The sequence below is a fragment of the Neomonachus schauinslandi genome, chromosome 12 (assembly GCF_002201575.2).
Source record: "Neomonachus schauinslandi chromosome 12, ASM220157v2, whole genome shotgun sequence".
In the NCBI taxonomy this organism is placed as follows: Eukaryota; Metazoa; Chordata; class Mammalia; order Carnivora; family Phocidae; genus Neomonachus; species Neomonachus schauinslandi.
Window position 1 is genome coordinate 83,386,337 of NC_058414.1, and position 24,194 is coordinate 83,410,530.

A 24,194-nucleotide genomic window follows, 5' to 3' on the forward strand; every position below is an offset into this window, starting at 1 on the left:
AGGAATTTTTCTTAAAGGGAGTGGAAATTGAGTTGGGCCATGAAAGATGGATAAGTTTTTGATAGGAAGCAGAATTAAAGGCCCAGAGGTAGAAGAGAACTTGGCTCGCTGCAAAAGTTAGTGAGGAAACTGGCCAGCTAGGAGGGTGCCATTCGCATTGTCTCCAGGGCTGGGCAGGCACAACTGTATCTGGTGGCCCTGTTGGAGGAGTATTGGCAAAGTGGGGAATAATTAGAAAGGTGGAAATGCTGGACTAAGAAGTTTGGACTTCATCCTATGAGAAGTGGAAACTGTAGAAGTGGTTTTGAGAAAAAAGACAATGATAGCAAAGTGGCTGAACATACAGGCTTTGGAACTAGATAAAAATTAGTTTGATTTGTGGCCATATTACTGTGTACTAGCTATATGATTTGGAGAAGTCACTTAAGTTTATTAAGCCTTGTTTTTCTTAGCTGCACAATGGGTATACTAATATTTTCCTTATAGAATTACGTGAGGGTTCATTGAGATAACATACACAGTGCTTGACACATAGTAAGTGTTCAGTAAATTGTATTTGATTGTCATAAATCAGTGTTTCAGAAATTTATTTATTTATTTTCATACAGCCACCAAAGGGGCTCAGATATTTTTTTAAATACCTTTTTTTTTTTTTTTTGAGTAATCTCTACACCCAACGTGAGGCTTGAACTCACGACCCCGAGATCAAGAGTCTCATGCTCCACTGCCTGAGCCAGCCAGGCGCCCCGGGGCTCAGCTATTTTATAAATGGCAGTGGTATATAGGATGAATTGGGGGAAGAGAGACTGGTAGGCAGACTAGCTGATTTTGTTTTTAAGTGATTTTTAACTTTGTAAAACCAGTTAGTTGACAGTGACATTGGTATGAAATAACAAAGGCTTAAGCTGTGGTTTTTGAAGTTGGAAAAACAAATGTCTATGTCATCAGATCTATGTCATTATCACTTACAAGATGAACCATTATTTATGTACCATGAAGACTGAAAAAACATTGACAAACTCTGGCACAGTGCTGATCACTTAGAATTTTTATTTTATACTTATTGAAAGAGCTCTTTCAAGCTTATTTAGACATAGATTTTAATTGTATTGCATTTTATATAGTACCAAAAAAGGAAAGTGAAAGTGAAATAAATTGATATTCCTAAAACTGAGTTCCTCACTTTCACAGCCCAGTGCTTCTGAATAACTTCTTGTTGCCAAGTCATCATCGTCTGTGACATTTCATGTAATATTGTCCTCTGTGCCATCAAGAGCACGAGTAATGCTGCATGGCTTTAAAGAGTGCTCTGCTATTGTCTCTAGACTTTTTTCCAAGCTGTGACAAGTTGGATGCTGGTGCTTCTTGATCTTACCAGAAAGATCACTGGGGAGATTATCTAGCTGCAACCAAGACTCACATTCCTTTCTCAAATGGTTTGTTGATTGAAAAGGCAAGGGATCGGGGCGCCTGGGTGGCTCAGTCAGTTAAGCGTCTGCCTTCGGCTCAGGTCATGATCCCAGAGTCCTGGGATAGAGCCCCGCATCGGGCTCCCTGATCAGTGGGGAGCCTCCTTCTCCCTCTCCTCCCCACTCGTGCTCCTCTCGCTATCTCTCTCTCTCTCAAATAAATAAATAAAATCCCCCCCCCCAAAAAAAGGCAAGGAATCACAGTCATGCTCCCAGAGAGAACAGCCACCACGTTCACAGGTCTACAGCCTGTGACAGCTGTGCCTCAAGTTGCCTCATCCACAGCAATTTTAAGATGTATCCCAATTTCAGAGGACTGATAAATGTGAAAGAATATGCATCTCAGAATTGATAAGTCAGAACAAACTGAAGCACTAGCTTGATCATTCTGGGAAACTTTACTGAGCAACCTTAAAAACACTGTGGCCACAGCTAAAGTTATTCTGTTGTAAATTACTTGGAGGAATGCTCTACCAGCAATTTTTTTTTTTTTTTGAAACTCACGGTATTTTTAAGTCATTATATAACACTGATAAGTTTAGCCAAATGCCTAGATATGAATTCCTAGAATTTTACTGATCCATAAAAATGGCCAAAATTGTTTGAAACTAGCTAATGTAATAGTAATAATCTAATGATTTCCTGTCTTTGAATACCAGGTATTTCCAGCATAGTGAAATTTATTTTTATACTATTATCATTCACTCTTACTATGGGCCTACATACTGATATAATGATTTAACCTGATGTATTAAAGTTCAAAGACCAGAACTTAGGCTTATAAGATGCAGTTTTTCTCTGGGCTGGTAGCATAAAAACTCTACAGAGGTTACAGAAACCTAGAAAGCAGAAAATATAAATCCTTAAAGTTGGCATGGCAACACCAGCTGTTTATGTTACAGTAAATATATTGGCAATGATTTTTGAAACTTTCTTTTTTGTGTTAGAAACCAGGCTACCACTGAATCTCTGGGATGATAATGATTAAACATGTTTGTACTATTTTTCTTTCATCCCTTTCATTGTTGACCTATTTGGAAGGTTTTGTCACTGCAAAAGTTGTACTTCGTAGCCAACAGTAATTTTTACTTTCTACATGCTTGAGATGGAGTATGGGAATCTTTCTTTTTTAATCTTCATAATGAGATACTTCTAAGAAAGTTTGTCCTGATTGAGAGTCCAGTCTGGAGCAGAAAACCCAGGACTTGAACATTGTCGTAATTTTTGGATACCTCATTTTCTCTTCCCTTTTTTTTCTAAGATAATGGCTTGATCCCTGAAAGCAAGTTAGTTTCCTATCCCATCTTGTTATATTTCCATAATTTCATGGCTTCTTTGTTATCCCCTAAGGTGTCCTTATCCCACTGTGTATTCTTGTAAGTGAATGAGCCCATTATTGGTGGTTGTAGGATCCCGTGTCTGCCTACCGTTTCTGCTCATCATGGAGGAATGTGTGCATGTACAAATGTGCTGCTGTTAAGTTCTCTGTCTCTGGAGAGACCTTTCACTGGTAGTGGAAGGAAAGGAGTCAGAACAATGATACCTGGTTCAGACCTGGGCATGTCGGAGCTACAGAGACATCGTGGATTCAAAGGTTACCTCTGTCACCAGGGAGGACCAGAAAGGAGGAGGGCTAGACCCGCGGGCCTCTCTCTGGCCCTGGGCCTTGCTGATAGTGGTACCTCTGATACACAGCTACAGTATACACTGCTTGTTTTTCCCTCCGATGCCTTTCAGGCCAGCCTCTCGAGCACTTGAATCACCTGTTGGGTAGTCTGGCCTTGCAGGAAAGTAGTGGCAGTTTCAGATAGGTTGCCTAGAGTTTTAGAGACATAAGTCGTTGGTGATCTTGGGAGTGATTTTGGTGGTTAACTGCCACAGCTAGGTTTTATCAGGTGGCCCAGGAAACGCATTCCTATTAGATCTGGAACCGGTAATGGGGTTGGCGTTGAATGGGAAAACGTGATTTTAACCAAGAAGCAGTATTTCTGTAGAACTTCCCTCTGGCTCCTTTCTGCTGTTATTACCTGCAATTTCATCATCTTTTCACTTTAATTCTGTACAGTGTGATATCTTTGGGGCCAGCGGGTATTTTTATCTGCTAGTTGTAGAAGTGTTTGCTCTTAAGCCTGTGCTGTGGCTGAGGGAGGCAGCCCCACCCCCTCTCCGGTTGCTTGGCACCAACTCACCCTGCTTGTTGGGCATCTTGTTTACTGCTGCCCTTAATTCCCTGCAGGTGCGTAAGTACAAGAGCATGATCCTGGAAGACCTGGAGTCTGCCCTGGCAGAACACGCCCCTGCGCCACAGGAGGTTAACTCCGAGCTGCCACCTCTCACCATCGATGGAATTCCAGTCTCTGTGGACAAAATGACCCAGGTAAGGGGCGGGAAGTGAGGAGGAGACAGAAAGACAAGTGGCCCGGGTGTGGGCAGGCCTCGGATCACACTTCTCAGTTCTGTGCTCGGTGATACCAGCGGAGAGAGATACAGGCTGGGTTCTGACAGCAAGGCGGTAGCAGCCTTGGGGAAGAGAATGTAGTGTCAGAAGAATGCTCTCCTCCTTGGTTGGCAGTTCTTTCCTTTCACTTGGGCCGTTGGGTTAGATAAACTTGTAGCTCAGAATTGGTTTGCTTGGACAGGTGACTGTTTGGACTTTGATCAGTCACCATCAAGCAGGGCAAGTGAACTGTTAGTCTTTTGGGCTAAGTTGCTCCTCTTTCCATGTAAATTCTGAATACCACCATACTTCACCAAGGAAGGTTCCCCTTTCTAGGGAATAAGAATGGAAAACTCAGAAGGACACCCTTCTGAGTCATTGCTTCTCTCCTCTTGCTTTGATGAGGGAAATCCTCAGGAATTTTGCTGAGGTGGTCCGTCTCAGCTTTGAAAGTGATAGCTTAATCAAGATCAAATGCCCTTTTTATAACATATTTTCCTACCTTATTTCTTTATTAATGTACTCTTCTCTTGCTAAATCCAGTTGTGCATTTTCTTTCCTTATCTTATTCAGTCTTCCAACAGCATTTGACACAGTTGATTATTCCTTCCTTTAAAACACTTCCTGCTCTCTCTGTCTGACGCCACACTCTCCGAATGTCCTCCCACCTCACGGTGCTCCTTCTCCGCTCTTCCACTGGCTCTTCCTCCTGTTCTCAGTGACCAGTATTGGCATGTCTGTATCTTTAGTTTCTTTCCAGGTGGTCTCATCTGGCCCGTGGGCTTTATGTCCCTTCTATATCCTGTTTACAGCACTCACTCTGAGTGCTCCACCAGCCCCACTGTCCGTCTGGTCGCTTAAGTGCTGGCATAGGAGCAACGCTTTGTTTCCCTGTTTCGCCCTCACTCCGCGTCGTCTCAGTTCAGCTCTGAGATGTGCCCTGAATCTGACCATTCTCCTCAGTTCCTGTCACCACCCTCGCCCAAGCCCAGTATCTCTCACGTAGAGACTATTTCATTTGATCGATTCTCTTGCTCTCCTTCTTGCTACTCTTGCCCCGCTGTAGTCCATACTTCACGGAACCACTAGAGGTTTTTTCCAAAACTTAAATCCACTCATATCACCGCCTTATTTAAGCCCTTTAATGGCTTTCCACTATTCCTAGAATCAAATTCAGACTCTGCCATGGCCTCTGAAGCCCTGTAAAATCCGAGAATCCAACCTCTTCCAGTTCCATTCTTCAGTCTCCCCCTCAGTCACTGTGCCCTGGCCACCCTGGCCCTCTTTTTGTCCAACACTCCAAGCCCATTCTTTCGCGTTGGCTATTTCCTCTGCCTGAAACGTTGGTCTCCCAGACCATTACATGCGTAACCTCATCCTAATCGAAATCTAGCTCAGACGTCACCTCCTGAGACAAGCCTTTCTTGATTATCCCATCTAATGGAGCTTCTCCTTGCTACCAAGTCACTGCCTAACACATCCCCTATTTTACTGTCTTGGAAACACTGATTACTACCTGAAATTATCTTATTCATTAACCTTTATACTTACCTAGGATCTCTCTAGCTAGAATTTGAGAGCAGGGATTTAGTTTCTATTCTTTACTGCCATCTACTACAGCTCCCGGCACCCAAATAACCTCTGAATTCTAAATAATAGTATCTGTTCAATAGATGACCTAAGAGTCAGAGTAAAACAAATTCAGCATGGTAGTTACCTGCATTGGAAGTCTTCCGAGTACATGTTCACAGGCTGTAGACATTGACGCTGCTACTCAGGAGGTGGCCCTTTTTTTCCTGCTGAGTCTGAACCTGTAGTTTGGTCTAAAGCCATACAATATTTTATAAAGCTACATTGTGATCGTTTGCTTGTTGGATTCAGAGATCTTTCTGTGAATATTTAAAGAATATCTAAATAATGGCTCAAAAAGGAAAGCATTATCTAAACTTTTTTCCTGTCACTTCATACCTATTATTCTGTTCTTAAGACCATTCTGACTAATTAAAGAAAACATAAGGTGAAAAAAATGTTTTTTACCTGATTGATGTGAAGAATCTTCTCTGTACCTCAGATATAAGGTATCTATAAAGTTAACTAAGCTTCTGATTAAGAATACTGTGTTAGGCATGTGAGGCATTATGCCCTCTCCTGTGATGGGCATTTTTTCCTTCTTTGTCACATTTGGTGTGTTAGGTTGAAATAATCTGAGGTTTTGATTATATCAAATCATCATGGACAAGTTTCATGTTATGAAACTTGGCTTATGGCCCCAGAAGTCATAGCAAACAGTTTAATTTTCATGTTGGAGGTAAAACATTTGTAACTGTGCTGTTTCCTATTCTTGTGAAACATACACTTGGGAGAGCCTTGTGTAGTGATGGATCCAAGGGAAGCTGATACTCAAGTCAGGGATCAGACTCAGAGGTACTTTGTTGGGGGCATGCATTTTCTTTATCGTCCTCCGTTCCCTCCTTTCCCTTCTCACCACAGATCATGACCAAAAAGTTATACGTAACAAATAAAACACATGGTGAGGAGGAGTGAGTAGGGTGATGAAAAACCCAGGTCCTAATTAAATGGGAATTTCTGAGTATTTGGATCCTGGGTTTTCTACCCCGGATCTTTTTTTTCCCCAATTGTTTTCCTCAGATCCTTGTTATTAATGTGAGCCAGTTACCTTTTTTTCCTAATTGATCCCAAAACCTTTCATTATTAATGATAGTAAAAGCAGGATGTTATTTCAGACTAAACCTAGGTAGGAGAGGGAATGGGAATACAAGCATTTTAACACCCTGTCAATAGAAATGTGCAGTGGCATGATCTTTCCAGAAAGCAGGGTGGCAGTGCATATCAAAATTTAACATGTGTATGTCATGCCCACCAGGTGAGCAAAGATATATGTTCAGGGCACTGTTTATTTTTTTTATTTATTTATTTATTTTAAAGATTTTATTTATTTATTCATGAGAGATAGAGAGAGAGAGGCAGAGGCAGAGGGAGAAGCAGGCTCCCTGCAGAGCAGGGAGCCCGATGTGGGACTCGATCCCAGGACCCTGGGATCATGACCTGAGCTGAAGGCAGACGCTTAACCAACTGAGCCACCCAGGCGTCCCCATGGCACTGTTTATAATAGGAAAATCTGGGAACAAAGTGCTTGAATAAATTATAGTAGTGATGTTTAGAATTTATATGAGATGAGCAGCTCCCAAAAGAGACCAGAAATTTACTATTCAGTGAAATATTAGACACCAAAAATGCCGACTTGTTCTCTATTGCAATGGGATAGAGAGTTCCAGTAGTTTTTAACTCTTTGTAAAATAACATTTCTTATGTACTCTAATTCGAGTGCTTTATTTAGTACTTTGTTTAATGCTTTATATTTTGTTTCTTTGGGAGAGGGCTAGATTTTTTTTTCAGGGAATACATAATTGAGTTAATCAATTTCATTTGTTTAAAACATGCACACAAAACTTGCCTCTGTTTGTTGCGTGTGTGTAAAACTTCAGAGAGATGTAAATCTATTTACTGTAAAACCAAAATATTAACAGCGATTATCTATGCATGGTGGTATTATGGGTGATTTTCATTTTATTTGTCTAATAAACATGAATTACTTTTATAACCATAGAAACACAAAAATATATTCATATTTATATTAAACTAGAATTTTTTTAAGTACAAGTTTGTTGAACTTTATGTTTGGGTGAAGATGTCAACAACTTTTTCTTTCTCTTATTTTTCTCTTCTATAGCTACTATGTTTTGGAAGGCACACTACTAAGTTATTCACAGGGGTATCTCATTTAATCCTTGCCCTCCAGAGTATATATATAATTCCTCTTTCATAGTCAAGGAAGCAGAGCTCATACATGATCAGTAGCCATAAAGGACCAAGTAAATTTAATTGGACACCAATTCTAGAATTCAGACCAAATGGGTAATTCATGACTTCCTTGAAGTGATAAAATTCCAAAAGTACACTGTAACAGAGTTGGATTTGGGTTAACCAGACAGCTCTATTAATCGCCTTATCTGCACTGAATGCAACAGAGATGACTAATGTTTATATGGATGATCCTAACTCACAAACATAATTCTATATGCTACCCTAAAATGAGTTCTCAGTCATCCAAAGAGTAAATTATATTTGATATTGTTCTAATGTTATGTGTTCCATTATTTTAATTCTTTACAAATTTGAGAATTAGCCTGGTTTTTTAGAGTTGGAAGGTCTAGTCTCTAGTCCCAGTCCTACCACATATAGCCTTGGTTCCCAGTTTCATCTTCTGAAAATGAGAATAATATATGCCCTCCTACTTTATGGAGTCAGAGGAAGAAAAAATGAGGTATTATATGGGAAAGCACTTTGAAAATGAAGGCATCACCCAAAGATAGTATTACCAATTATCAATACTGTTTATATTACCTATATTAACTTTTGAGTAACCTGAACCTACCATTTCTCACTCGTTTTTCACTTACAGAAAGTTAGTGAACCTGGAATTTTTATTTGGCTCAGCAATGAAGTGGGACAATACAGGTGACAATATATTGAAAAATTGAGACATAAAGAGAGGAAGCAATTTATGAAGCAAGTTAGTGACAAACAGAAATGGAATTAAAGGGTCAAGTCCATATTGCCAGTGCTTTCTCTCTCTCCCTCTCTCTCTCTTTCTGTAAAACTATGTTGTGATCATCACTCAGGTTGAGTATTTCAGCTAATCTACACTAAACATTTACTGTTTTATTTTTATTTTTTTAAAGATTTTATTTATTTATTTGACAGAAAGAAAGACACAGGAGAGAGGGAACACAAGCAGGGCAAGTGGGAGAGGGAGAAGCAGGCTTCCTGCTGAGCAGGGAGAGCAATGTGGGGCTCAATCCCAGGACCCCGGGATCATGACCTGAGCCAAAGGCAGACGCCCAACGACTGAGCCACCCAGGCACCTAACATTTACTGTTTTAAAGGAATTTCTTGACTTGCTCTAACAACTATCACAGTTGTCACCTACACAAATTGAAATTACGTGTGATAGAATATCTTAAGTTCTATGTGAACTAAATGCTCTGATTCTTTTAGGAAACAGCTCTGTAGTTTTGGTTTTTGTTGTTTCTTATTAATTTTTGGTTTTGGTACAGGTATAATACTATGTTAGTAAATAGAATGTTTACATAAACATTTACTTAAAAACAGAAACTATTATAAATATATCTTGATCCTGATGAAGTCTTGTGTGTGTGTGTGTGTGTGTGTGTGTGTGTGTGTGTGTGAAAAAATACATAGCTCTAATATTTTTAGTGCTAAAATGAAAACTTGCATTTCTAGGCACCTTTAAGAATAGTGACTAGAGGCGCACCTGGGTGGCTCAGTCGTTAAGTGTCTGCCTTCGGCTCAGGTCATAATCCTGGGATCCTGGGATCCTGGGATCGAGCCCCGCATCAGGCTCCCTGCTCCACGGGAAGCCTGCTTCTCCCTCTCCCACTCCCCCTGCTTGTGTTTCTTTGATCGCTGTGTCTCTCTCTGTCAAATAAATAAATAAAATCTTTAAAAAAAAAAAAGAAGAGTGGCTAGAACTTATCCCATATCTGCCTGCCTCCTGGCTATGAGTTGAAGGAAGTTGAGATAAGGCTTAGCAGAAGAAATCATTAATTTAGTGTAGATTCTGCAACCCCAGAGTTAATGAAATCATCTTTTTCAGAGATTTTGAAAGCCAGGTTAGCAAAATTTTATAGGATACTTCAGACCAGAAACCAGAGAATGGGCTAAATTGTGCTTCTCAAACTTCAGTGTACATAAGAATTACCTGAGAGTCTTGTCATTTAAATTCAGACTGTGAATCAGTTGGTCTTGAGTGGAACCTGAGAATCTCCCTTGTAGCAAGATCCCAGGTGATGCCAGTTGTGCTACTAATTACCAGACTACACTTTGAATTTAGGAATTACATCATTGCTTGAAGAGTCTTTAAGCAATGATTATGATTTTGCTGGTGGGAAATCAGTTCTGCTCTTTACCACACTTGAGTCCAATAGGATTCTCTTGTTCTTGGGAAGTTGTAAATCTTCTTGGAATTTGTCTTAGAAGAGATCCAGGCAAAGATTATAGTTATAGAAGAAACATCTCTGGAAAGACCAGTCCGGGATTATTGGTTAAAATTCAGTCCTTTTTGAGACAAAGAAGTCACTACATAATGATAAAGGGATAAAATCAGAAATTAAGAGAAGTAACAACTGACACCATAGAAATATAAAGAATTGGGGCTCCTGGGTGGCTCAGTCGTTAAGCGTCTGCCTTTGGCTCAGGTCATGATCCCAGGGTCCGGGGATCGAGCCCCACATCGGGCTCCCTGTTCCGTGGGAAGCCTGCTTCTCTCTCTCCCACTCCCCCTGCTTGTGTTCTGCTCTTGCTATCTCTCTGTCAAATAAATAAAATCTTTAAAAAAAAAAAAGAAATATAAAGGATTATAAGAGCATATTGTGAAAAATTATGTGCCAGTAAATTGGACAACCTAAAAAAAATGGTAAATTCCTAGAAACATATACTCTTCCAAAAATTGAATCAGCAAGAAATAGAAAATCTGAACAGACCAGTTACTAGTAATGAAACTGAATTGTAAAAAAACAGAAAACTTCCGGGGCACCTGGCACTTGGCTGGCTCAGTCAGAAGAGTATGTGACTCTTACCCTCGGGGTCCTGAGTTCAAGCCCCACGTTGGATGTGGAGATTACATAAACAAACAAACAAACACACTTTAAAAAAATAATAACAGGGCGCCTGGGTGGCTCAGTTGGTTAAGCGACTGCCTTCGGCTCAGGTCATGATCCCAGGGTCCTGGGATCGAGTCCCACATCGGGCTCCCTGCTCGGCGGGAAGCCTGCTTCTCCCTCTCCCACTCCCCCTGCTGGTGTTCCCTCTCTCGCTGTGTCTCTCTCTGTCAAATAAATAAATAAAATCTTTAAAAAAAATAAATAAATAAATAATAATAATAATAATAACAAATAAAACAAAAAACTCCCAACAAACAGAAGTCTAGGACCAGATGTCTTCACAGGTGAATTCTACCAAACATTTAAAGAAGAGTTGATATCTGTTCTCAAACTATTCCAAAAAATAAAGGAGGAAGAGAAATTTTCAAATTCATTCTGTGAGGCCAGCGTTACCGTGATATCAAAACCAGAAAAAGACACTACAAAAACGAAAACTGTAGGCCAATATCGCTGATGCACATAGGTGTAAAAATCCTCAACAAAATATTAGCAAACTGAATTCAACAGTACATTTAAGAAAAAGATCTTTCACCATGATCAAATGGGATTTATTCCAAGAATGCAAGAGTGGTTCAATATTCACAAATAAATCAATGTGATATATCATATTAACAAGAGGAAGGTTAAAAACCATATGATTATCTCATGAGATACATAAAAAGTATTTGACATAATACATCTGTTCATGATAAAATGTTCAACATACTGCATTTACCATACCTCAACATAATAAAGGCTGTATATGAAAAGTCCACAACTAACATCATATGCTCAGTGGTGAAAAACTGAGAACTTTACCTCTAAGACCAGGAATAAGACAAGGATGTCCACTCTTACCACTTTTATTTAGCTTAGTACTGGAAGTCTTAGCCACAGCAGTCAGACAAAAAAAAGAAATAAAAGGCATCCAATTGGTAAGGAAGAAGTAAAACCCCATCACTATTTGCAGATGACATGGTACTATATATAGAAAACTTAAATACTCCACCAAAAAACTCTTAGAACTGATAAATCAGTTCAGTAAAGTTGTAGGATACAAAATTAATATACAGAAATTTGTTGCTTTCTATACACTAATAACAAAGTAGAAGAAAGAGAAATGAAGAAAACAATTCCATTTACAGTTGCACCAAAAAGAATAAAATACTTAGGAATAAACTTAACCAAAGAGGTGAAAGACCTATACTCAGAAAACTGTAAGATATCAATGAAAGAAATTGAAGACAACATAAACAAATGGAAAGATATTCTATGCTCATGGATTGGAAGAATTAATATTAAGGGGTGCCTGTCTGGCTCAGTTGGTAGAGCATGCAACTCTTAATCTCAGGATCATGAGTTCAAGCCCCACATTGGGTGTGGAGCCTACTTAAAATTTAGAAATTAATTAATTAATTAATATCATTAAAATTTCCATACTTCCCAAAGCAATCTACAGATTCGGTGCAATCCCTATCAAAATTCTAGCAACATTATTCACAGAATTAGAACAAAGAATCCTAAAACTTGTATGGAATCACGAAAGACCCCAAATAGCCAAAGCAATCTTGAGAGAGAAGAACATAGCTGGAAGTATCACAAATCCAGATTTCAAAATACATTACAAAGCTATAGTAATCAAAACAGTATGGTAGTGGCACAAAAATAGGCACAAAGATCAATAGAACAGAATAAAGAGCCCAGAAATAAATCCATTTTATGGTCCGTTAATCTATGACCACAGAAGCAAGAATATACAGTGGGGAAAAGATACTCTCATCAAAAAATGGTATTGGGGGGGCGCCTGGGTGGCTCAGCCATTGAGCATCTGCCTTCCGCTCGGGTCATGATCCCAGGGTCCTGGGATCAAGCCCCACATCGGGCTCCCTCCTCAGCGGGAAGCCTGCTTCTCCCTCTCACAACCCCCCTCCTTGTATTCCCTCTCTCGCTGTCTCTCTCTGTCAAATAGATAAATAAAATCTTTAAAAAAAAAAAGATGGTATTGGGAAAACTGGACAGCTACATGCAAAAGAATGAAACTTGACTGGGGCGCGTGGGTGGCTCAGTCGTTAAGCGTCTGCCTTCGGCTCAGGTCATGATCCCAGGGTTCTGGGATTAAGCCCCACATTTGGCTCCCTGCTTGGTGGGAGGTCTGCTTCTCCCTCTCCCACTTCCCCTGCTTGTGTTCCCCCTCTCACTGTGTCTCTCTGTCAAATAAATAAAATCTTTAAAAAAAAAAAGAATGAAACTTGACCACTTACTTTCACCATACATAAAAATAAAACTCAAAATGGATTAAAGACCTAAACGGAAGACCTGAAACCATAGAACTCTTAGAAGAAAACATAGGCAGTGATCTCTTGGACATTGCCTTTGCAACATATTTATGGATATGTCCTTTCAGGCAAGGAAAACAAAGCAAAAATAAACTATTGGGACTATGCCAGAATAAATATATTTTGCACAGCAAATGGTCAACAAAACCAAAGGCAGCCTATTGAATATGAGAAGATATTTACAGATGATACAGGGTTAATATCCAAAATATATAAAGAAGTTATACAAATCAATACCAAAAAACCAAACAATCCAATTAAAAAATGGGTAGAAAATCTAAATAGACATTTTTCCAAAGAAGACCTACAGATGGCCAACAGACACATGAAGAGATGCTCAGCACCACTTATTATAAATGAAATACAAATGAAAACCACAATAAAATATCACCTCACATCTATCAGAAAGGCTAGTATCGAAAAGACAAGAAATAAGTTTGGTGGTAATGTAGAGAAAATGGAACATTTGTGCACTATTGGTGGAAATGTACATTGGTGCAGCCACTGTGGAAAACAATGGAGGTTTCTCAAAAAATTAAAAATACTGGGGCTGGGACACCTAGGTGGCTCAGTCGGTTAAGCGTCTGCCTTCAGCTCAGGTCATCATCCCAGGGTCCTGGGATCGAGTCCTGCATCGGGCTCCCTGCTCCGCGGGGAGCCTGCTCCTCCCTCTGCCTCTGCCTCTCTCTCTCTCTCATGAATAAATAAATAAAATCTTTAAAAAAAATAAAATAAAATAATAAAATAAAAAAATAAAAATACTGGGGCTGTGGGGCATCTGGGTGGCTCAGTTGGTTATGCAACCAATTCTTGGTTTCAGTTCAGGTCATGATCTCAGGGTCATGAGATTGAGCCCCACATTGGGTTCTGTGCTGCACGTGGAACCTGCTTAAGATTCTCTCTCTCCCTCTTCCTCTGCTCCTCCCCAAACCCTTTGCGTTCTCTTAAACAAACAAAAAAGACTTTTAAAAAAATAGTGGGGCGCCTGGCTGGTTCAGTCGGAAGAGCATGCAACTCCTGATCTCGGGGTCATGAGTTCGAGCCCCACATGGGGTGTAGAGATCACGTAAATAAACTTAGAGGTTTTTTTAAAAAAATTTAAAAAATTAAAAATAGAAATACCATGCAATCCAGTAATTCCACTACTGGGAATTTACCCAAAGAAAACAAAAACACTGATTCAAAAAGGTGTATGCACCCCGTGTTTATTGCAGCATTATTTACGATAGCCAGGATATGGAAGCAGCCCAAGTAGCCATCCACAGATGAATGGATAAAGAAGAGGTGGTATATATACAATGGAATATTACTCAGCCATTAAAAAGAATGAGATCTTGCCTTTTGCAGCAACATGGATGAACCTACAGGGTGTTAAGCTAATGAAATAAGACTGAGAAAGACAAATACTGTATGATTTCACTTATATGTGGAATCTAAAAAACAAAACAGACTCTTAAATAGAGAGAACAAACTGGTTGTTGCCAGAGGGGAGGTGAGTGGGGGGATGGGCAAAATAGATAAAGGGGATTAAGAGGTACAAACTTCTAGTTATAAAATAAGTCAAGGAGGTGAAACAGAATAGGGAATGTAGTCAATAATGTTGTAATAACATTATATGGTGACAGATGGTGACCACACTTATTTTGGTGAGCACTGAGTAATATATAGAATTGTCAAACCAGTATGTTGTACACCTAAAACTAATATAAGTATTGTACAGTAATTATACTTTTAAAAAAATGTGCTACTTTTTCCCTTGTCCCTTCCCTTTCTTCACCTGAACTTACTGTCCTCCTCTTACTCTCACTGGGGCAGTCTTTGTTGCTTTAATATTCCCTTGGGGTGATGATGCAATAGGATAGTAATTCCTCACCAGTTTTCAGGAAAAACCTTAAGAAACATTCAGCACAGTGATTGCTTCATTAGGAAGAAGTGAGTCACAGGTCTTCACATGTTTTACTTAGAAGATATTAATCAGCTGTCAATTTAGGTTTTTTGGGTGTTGTTTTTAAAAAGCATAGGTCTGGCCTCTTCTACCCAAAGAGTAGAAACATTATGCTAAGTGAAATAAACCAAATAGAAAAGACAAATATTGTGTGTGATTCTGCTTAAATGATGTATCTAGAATGGGCAAATGAGACAGAAAGTAGAGTTTACCAGGGCCAGGGAAGAGTAGGAATGGGGAGTTATTGCTAAATGCATACAGAGTTTCTGTTTGGGATGATGATGAATAAATTCTGGAAGTAGGAGCGATGGTTGTACAGCATTGTGAATGTACTTAACGCCACTGAATTGTACATATTAAAGTGATAAATTTTATGCTATGTATATTTTATGACAAAAAAAAATTTAGTAGAGTTGTCTTCAAACTTGGCCACGTAGTAAAATCACCTGGAGAACGTAAAATCCTAGTGCCCAGGCCATAGTCCAGACCAATTAAATCAGAATCTTTGGGAATGAGATCCAGGCATGTATAGTGTTTAAAACTCCCCAGGTGATTCCAGTGTGCAGCCAACTTTGAGAACCACTGTTGTAGATAATAGTTCCAAATTACTTCTCCCTACTGTAATGTCAAAACCTATATGCAAAGTAGGCTTTTCCTACCATCTAAAATTATCAAAAAATGTTTATGTATATGATGCCATTCAACATTTTGTAAATATTAGATATGCAGGATGAGCTTAAGAGAATAACAAAATTATTGGTAACAAAATTATTAAATTCTTAGGTAGAACATAGCATATTTTGAGTAGAGTAAAAGAGTAATGATATATTTAGGAATAATAATAGAAGGCATATAAAGGCCTACAAATTCCATATGCAGCATACAACTAGACTAGAGGAAGATATTTGCAGATTATATGGCAAAGTACTAATATCCAGAACATATTAATATGTCCTTCAAATTAATAAGAAAGAGATAATTAGAAAAATAAGGGCGCCTGGGTGGCTCAGTCGTTAAGCGTCTGCCTTCAGCTCAGGTCATGATCCCAGGGTCCTGGGATCGAGTCCCACATCGGGCTCCCTGCTCGGCAGGAAGCCTGCTTCTCCCTCTCCCACTCCCCCTGCTTGTGTTCCTGCTCTCGCTATCTCTCTCTCTGTCAAATAAATAAAAAAAAAAGAAAGAAAAATAAGCAAAGCATTCTGAACAGTTCACAAAAAGAAAAAATAATCAGTGAATATATAAATCAGTAAATATATAAAACCTCACTAGTAATGAAAATTAAAATAGTTACCATTTCCCCCACATTCGATGAATCAAAATAAGAAAGCTGGATAATAAAATTTGAGGGAGGGTGTGAAAAAAATGGGTCTTGTGTGTATTGTTGATGGGAGTGGTATTGGTACTCTTTGGAGGACAATTTGGCAATGTCTATTAAAATGTTAAATGCAGGGGCACCTGGGTGACTCAGTTGGCTAAGCATCCAACTCTCGATCTCAACTCAGGTCTTGATCTCAGGGTTGTGAGTTCAAGCTCTGAGTTGGGCTTCACGCTAGGCATGGAGCCTACTTAAAAAAAAAAAAAAATTTAAATGCATATGCGTTCTAACCAGCAATTTCACTTTGCTGCTAGAGAAATACCCACACCTATGCACAACGGAACATTTTTACAAGCATTGTAAATAATCTAAATGCTTATCAGCAGGAGAATGGTTAAATAAAATGGAAAAATGTATATCGTGGATACTAGGGAACTACTTTTTCTTAAAAATGAGATTATTCTAGTTTGTACTACCATGAGATCTCTGTGACAATATATTGAGTGGAAAAAGTGAGCTGTAGTAAAATATGTACAATATCATACCATTTGTGTTTTCTTTCATCACTTTAAAACTGCTTTTCAGGGGCACCTGGGTGGCTCAGTCGGTTAAGGGTCTGTCTTCGGCTCAGGTCATGATCCCAGGGTCCTGGGATCAGACCTGCATTAGGCTTCCCACTCAGCGGGGAGTCTGCTTCTCCCTCTCCCTCTGCCTGCTGTTCCCCCTGCTTGTGCTCTCTCTCTCTCTCTCTCTCTCTCTCTGTGTCAAATAAATAAAATCTTTAAAAAATAATAAGGAAAATAAAACTGTGCTTTTCCATCATATATTTATGTAAATACATAGAATTTGGCCTATAAGGAATGATGTTCTGCTGCTGACAGGTGACTGGATTGGAGAAGGTGGATGGAAAAGAGGACTTTGTTTATTTAGATTTTTGCACAGAAGAGTACAGCTGGGATGAGGTAGCAGAAATGGACCAATCTGAGACTCCTTCAAAGGGAAGGTAGAATTTTAAGAGCAATATGATGAACGCGAGGAACAGTTTGGTAGGTTGATGGGATGTGAAGACAGACAGCAGGAGGGTTGGCTTGAGAGAAGAGTCTCGAAATGAGTGTCTTCATTGAATGTCCCTCCTATTCTCTGAATTTATTTTTCCTTCCAAACTTGTTCTTCCCATGTTTCTATGGGAATATGTTTTATGGGGAAATGAGATTAAAAGAAGCCAGTGTTTCTGCTGGTGCTACCAGGGAATGGGGGATACAGGATTGGCGTTTCTAATAAGGAAAGTCACTTCCATTGTCTCTATGAACAGAGATCAGTGGTAGAAATCATTTTAAATAGTGAGCAAAAAAATAATTTTGCTTTTGCTTTCTAGTACCCTTTAAATATCCATTTGAATATAATTGAGTCTGTTGACTTTTAAGTTAAAATAATGAAGCCACAGTCTGAAAATTCTCCAGTCTTCCTTCTCTGCCACATTCCTGTTTCCCTATAGGCTATAGAAAACATGACCTGCCAACACAATTTGATTTCAGCAGCTTTCTCTTGAAATTTATTATGTATACTCTCATCTCTTTAGTAGAGGGGGAGTTGGCAAACGTCTTGAGATGCCTTTTCTTGGTAACTGAATCAAAATAGACACCAGGGGCCTCAAAAATCCTAGGACTTGGGTACAAGCAGAGCAAAGATAGAATGAGAGAAGATGGGCATTTGGGAATGTATAAGGGTAAGACAGCAAAGAATTTACTGAATTTACAAGTGGAAAATTTCTAACATAGTGAGAATTGTCTCATTTTGGCTGGATTAAACTTTTTAGAATTTCAGAAAATCTTTTTTAAAACCATCTATGGTTTCTACATAATCTTTACTTTTGACCGCCACTGGCAGGAATTTGATACCATTTTTCTTTGCTGAATGTGCCCTGGAAAGAGTGGTACTTTCTACTCTTTGCTGGTTTGGGGTGGGTTTCCTGACCAAGCAGGGCACTTTAAGCCCATATAGAACCCTAAATCAGAATGAGAGGCTGGGAAAGTTTACTGCAGCCCAATTAAAGGACAGCCTGAGAGGGTAGGCTTTACCTTTGCTGATCCTGTTGATTGTCTCCTCTGGGGATTAAAGACAAACCTTCCTTAACAAGCACATTGAGTAGCTTGGGTTTCCAAAACTCTCCAGGACCAGTAATTAATCCAACTGGTAATGAGAGCACACTGCTGAATTCTGGAAAGAAATCATTTAACTCTTTCTATACTGAATAGTTCATTTTCCCTTAATGATAGTCCCTTTAGCCTTAGCACTGTTTATTTGGGACAGTATAAAATAATAGTCTGGTGGAAAATCGTCTTTTTCAGTGAAGTCACATCATTTCTATGCATTTAAAAGCAAAGAATGGTCTTCATCCCCCAAATGTACAGACTTGAAAAGTCAACTTTTATAGTAGAAAGTGCTTTTTATCTCTTGTTTTGATATGGGGGCAAATTTATACAGTTGATAATTAGTAAAAAGTTAAAATCTGCCTCTGAATTAGAACTTGTATACCAGCAGTTAAATTTCACTCTGGTCCCATTTTTAAATTTTTGATGGAGTTTTGCCTGTGGACGCAACCTTCCTTGTGTGTTGCTTGTTTCTCCTACTTTCTTCTTCCCAAAACTTTGAGACATTTCCCATCCAGAGATTTCTAGCACATGGAACATCTCTGACAGCTGCCTGGTTCTAGTTCTCTCTTCTAATTATGGTTACACTTGAGTCCCATTTCCTGATGATTTCCATTAGTAATCTGCTTGTACACTTAAAAAAAAAAAAAAGCTCAAAGATCCCACAGAACAAATTGCCTAAACCATCTATGCATTGGGGCATGTTGGTAACAGCTTGCTTCCTCAAGGCGTGGAATTGGCCTCGATGGTCACTTTTTGAATCTAACATTCTTTATTTCTCATCTTCAACCATGTTTACACAGATACATATAAACTCATATTTCTATTTCCTTCTGCCTTTTTCACCATACCCACCATACCCACCTTGGAAAACTAAGGATAAATGTCTTTCTATACATCACAGTGTGTTTAATACTAGAAAACCATTTCAGAACATTTTTTACTTTTTCTTTGAATTTGAGAAAAGGGCTGATGACTGAAGTAATAATAGTAAAACTGCTATTAAGTCAGTGCAACTATGTGCATATATCCCCACTATCTCTGATCCTTTGAATTGATCCTGTATACTTGCCATTATCATTTTGCAGTTGAGAAAATTAACAGTCAGAGAGAGCTGGGATTCACAGCCAACTCTCTGAGTCTGGAGTTTGTGTTCTTACTGACTGATTGACAAGAAGTTGACTCGAGAAGTAGTCAAGAGATATTTCACAAAGAGGGGCGCCTGGGTGGCTCAGTTGGTTAAGCAACTGCCTTCAGCTCAGGTCATGATCCTGGAGTCCTGGGATTGAGTCCCGCATCGGGCTCCCTGCTTAGCAGGGAGTCTGCTTCTCCCTCTGACCCTCCCCCCTCTCATGCTCTCTCTCTCTCTCATTCTCTCTCAAATAAGTAAATAAAATCTTCATTTAAAAAAAGAGAGAGACTTCACAAAGAATGTGGGATTTGCGGGGCAATAAGGAACAAGTGTCGGCATTGGAATAGTAGCTTGAGAAGGTGCTCCAGTAAGGGGAACAAATCAAAAGGATAAAGCAGGAATGAGTTCAGTTCATAAGATAGTGCAGAGATTCACCTAAATAGGACCAAGGCTGCCTGTTGGCAATTAGCAGGAACTGAGTGTGCTGGGAGGCCGGATTGTGGCGGGCTGGAAAAGCTAAACAGGGGAGTCTAGTTTGGTTGCTAGTAGTGAGAGACCATTTGAAAGTTTTTGTTTTTGTTTTTGTTTTTGTTTTTTGAGCATAGGATCTGTGCAGCATTTAGGGAAATCTGTCTGTCAAGGATGCATGGGATGAGGAAGAAAGGGGAGAACGTGGAGTTCCACAAGAAGGTCAGCTAGAAGGGTGCACTAGCCTTGGGCTAGGAAGTGGGGATGAAGGTGGGTCTGAAGAAGAAGGGATGGAGAGCACAGACATTTCAAAGAAGAAAGAATTCAACTTGCAATGAGTAGCTAGATGGGTGTTGAAGGAAAGAGGTAAAGCTGACTGAGATTTTGAGCTTGGCTGTCTAGGGAAAGAAAGGGGCGTTCTACTAGCAAAGACTAAGACTGAGAAGACAGGTGGTTGGAGAGAAGGCAGAGGAGGGTTTTAAGTGAGTAGATTGGTGCACTGCCCACACTTCCTGTAACCTGTGAGTCCTTGAAACCCAGTGAAAGCCTAATGTGAGAGAGCCAAAAAAACAAGACAGGATGGAAGGTGTCTGTCACCAGGTGCCAGGGTGACCCAGGGCTGAAGAGTGTGGGAAACCATGATGCGAATAGGTGCAGGATCAGAAGCTGAAAGTCATCAGAATTAGAGAATGTATGGGGTTCCAGGTGGTATTGGAGCGGACTGTCAGCCAAGTGTTTTTGACAGCAAGTTCTTCTGAACGCTGTAGTCTTATGTTAATTTAGAGATGTTGAGCCTTACGTCATTATCTCCAGACTCTGCTAGGTATGGATATTCAGAACTCTCCTTTTGGAGAGTGTTAATGGGATTAAAAGAAAAGAGAGACTTGTAAAAGTGTGTGGTGTCAGTTTATTTTGCATCTGAGAAAGCCATTATTTTTTTCCCTTGAAGAAACGCAAATATTGTGTGTGAGGATTAAGCCTTTTCCTTCTCTCTGTATCTGAAGCAAGAAAAAGACACACTCCCAGGAAAGCAGGATAAAGGGGAAAATGACTTTGAGATGCACTTTCTTAAAATAACTGAAGGAGTGACCTCATGAGCCAGCTGATAGCCTGGGTTTGCAAATGGATACTTTCTATTAGCCTGCCGCTTGGTGCCGCAGAGCCAAATATATACAGAGTGTATTATATCATATCCTGTAGGCAGGAGACTGTCTGGGAGAGGTGGACTTGGGGAGGTGAAATGGCAGGCTCGGCACAAGGATCGATGATGCAAATACAGTCAACCAGAGCTCTCCTCGTTAGGGGAAGCATTACTGATTTGGATTCATGATTCCCTATTATATAATAATTGGTATCAGCTTCTGGTAAAATAATAGTCAAATAAGAACACCTGATATCTCAATAGGCTCTTGAATATAAAATTGGTGTTGTGCTCATTCTCCCATTAATACTTAACCATTCCCATTTCTGTTTTCTTTTTCTCTTTTATTTCTACAAGCCCATGTCCTTGGGTCTGACTCATTGCTAAAATTGTCTTCTCCTTTTGGTCTTGAGCTGTAGGGGTAGTATGGATGTGTCCTTAGTTGGAGGATGCTGCTTCTCTCTGGAGTGTTGCAGAGGTTAAAGGGAAAGCTGTAGGTCCAGGGAAGAACGTTATAACTTGATAAACTGCTTCTCTTGCCAAAATTCATTGTTAGCAATTAAGAGTATTCACAAAGTAAGCGCCCCTTCTCCTCCAACATACACACTCAGTGTGGTTACTGTGCCAAGATTTAAAGAATGGCAGTTGTCTCTCGTTTAACACCTGCCTGGTCTGGATTCGATTTGTGAAATAAATCTGAATGAAGTCCATAATGTGTTTAAGATCACATATGCTCACTCTATGTGTATGTCAGACTCAGAGACGTTGGCCTAGCATACCAGAAACTTTCTGGAAAAGCTTTAGGGTTATTTTCCCTTTTTTTTTTTTTTTTTTTTAATTTTATTTATTTATTTGAGACAGAGAGAATGAGAGAGAGAGAGCACATGAGAGGGGGGAGGGTCAGAGGGAGAAGCAGGCTCCCTGCCGAGCAGGGAGCCCGATGCGGGACTCGATCCAGGGACTCCAGGATCATGACCTGAGCCGAAGGCAGTCGCTTAACCAACTGAGCCACCCAGGCGCCCGGGTTATTTTCCCTTTTTATTAAGTAGACCCTATTTCCCATTTGTAACCAACCACCTTCCTGAATTCTCTTACTGTTTATAGTAGTTTTTCATATGATTATCTGGGGTTTTCCAGATGCACAGTCATATCATCTACAAATAGGGACGATGCTTCCTGCTCCTCACCTCTTATTTCTCTGATCTATTTGCCCTGGTTACTACCTCCAGAACAATGTTGAAAACACATCGGCTTTGTTTGACACCTTAAATGTGTGGAAAGCTGTAGGATGGAAATCAGAGAAATAGCATCCATAGTATCTTAGGCAGAAATCAAACTTGTTGGCAGGTATTCTTGATCTTCTAGGGCCAAGTCAATGAAATATAGCTTAAGGTATACTTTACCAACATATGTATAATTCTCAGCCACCCATGGAGCTATGGTAACCTGTGGAGAAACAATAGGTTCTCATCAGTCACATCTTGGAATTCTCTGGGACCCTCCAGGAAGGCTCTCTGTTTTATTATCTTAGAATTTGGTGGAAGACACAATCACAGCCCAGATGTTTTTCATGACTGCTGATGACCACACTCTTGTCTTCCAGGCCCAGCTTCGGGCATTTATTCCAGAGATGCTCAAGTACTCCACAGGTCGAGGAAAACCAGGCTGGGGCAAAGAGAGCTGCAAGCCCATCTGGTGGCCTGAAGATATCCCATGGGCAAATGTCCGGAGTGACGTCCGCACAGAAGAGCAAAAGCAGAGGGTGAGGGTTTCTCCGACCTGAGTAGCCTGTTGCTTTTCCACTGTGAATCAACCACCTCAATTTTTGGGGTTCTACTTCTTATGCTAAAAAGTCTAGAAAATATGTGTGAAAGTCAAACCTGTCGCCCAAAGAAGTTTGATACTGTCTGATTTGTAGCCTTTGCCATTCCCTCACTTCATCACTATAAAGACTCGGGGCGGGTCCATGAGTTTACACTTCTCTCAGCCTACTTGCCTTTTGGAGCAGTTTTAATATTATGAGGTGCTTGGAAAAACTGAAGAAACGTTAAGAAGAAATATTAATCACTTTGAAGACTTAGAAGAGGTCCTTATTTCTGGTTAGCCGGAACCACTGTTGAGAAATATAAATATAGAATTAAAGAGATGAGAAGTTGGCTGAGTCTGATAATGATACTTCTTTTTAAAAAGATGGGCTCAACTAGATGTCATCCCTTGCTTTTTCTGCATATTTGTTTTTTAGTTAGCCTGGAAGATTATTGAGAATCTTAATGTAAGATTCTTGACAAAAGAGTAAACTTCTTTTGTGAGTTGGCCTCAGAAGAACCCAAAAGCTAAACCAGGCTTTGATCAGGAAGGAAACTAGTGGGAAATCTTTGGTGCTTGGTGCTGAATTTCTTTGTGCCACAATCAGTCTAAGGGAAATAACCCTAAGGGAGCTTATTCTGTACAGGTTTGGTTTGGTTTGATAAATAAGCACCTGCTTATTCCATAGTGGGGCTGAATAACCAACATTCTTTGTGACTTTAATGTGCTTGTCTGATCTTTTGGTGACAGGTTTCATGGACTCAGGCACTACGGACCATAGTTAAAAACTGTTATAAACAGCATGGGCGGGAGGACCTTTTGTATGCTTTCGAAGATCAGCAAACACAAACACAGGCCACAACCACACACAGTATAGCCCATCTTGTACCGTCACAGACCGTAGTCCAGACCTTTAGTAACCCTGATGGCACTGTCTCACTTATCCAGGTGAGTAAACCTATGGTTCTCAGATTGTGGTTTCTGAGGTGGATCAGTGGGCCCCTCCCCTCAGACTGGAGAAAGTTTTTGTCATGCAAACTCCTAATTAACTTTTTATAGCTCCCCGAAGTCTTTCTATCTGAAATTGATTTTTGAAGAATACTTCAAATTGTTCGCCATTTGTTAAATACCGAGCTGTCGATAGCTTTTTCTTTGTTTTTTCCAAAACAAAGCACTGTTAAATTGGCTACTTTTGTACCGTTTCATTCTGTCAAGGACCAGGAGCTATTCCTTCGGAATTAGCTCTTCTGAG

At 39.8% G+C, this 24,194-nt stretch overlaps 1 protein-coding gene across 2 annotated transcripts in view; it reads left to right on the plus strand.

The window, feature by feature from the left end:
- The window catches only part of NRF1 (nuclear respiratory factor 1), a 143,535-nt gene that overhangs the window by 73,065 nt on the left and 46,276 nt on the right, over positions 1 to 24,194 (plus strand). For both annotated transcript variants that reach the window (XM_021699278.1, XM_044920290.1), the window contains exons 5-7: positions 3,706 to 3,846; positions 22,740 to 22,898; positions 23,693 to 23,890. In XM_021699278.1, coding sequence (XP_021554953.1) covers positions 3,706 to 3,846; positions 22,740 to 22,898; positions 23,693 to 23,890 — 498 coding nt within the window. The remainder of the gene's footprint in view (positions 1 to 3,705; positions 3,847 to 22,739; positions 22,899 to 23,692; positions 23,891 to 24,194) is intronic.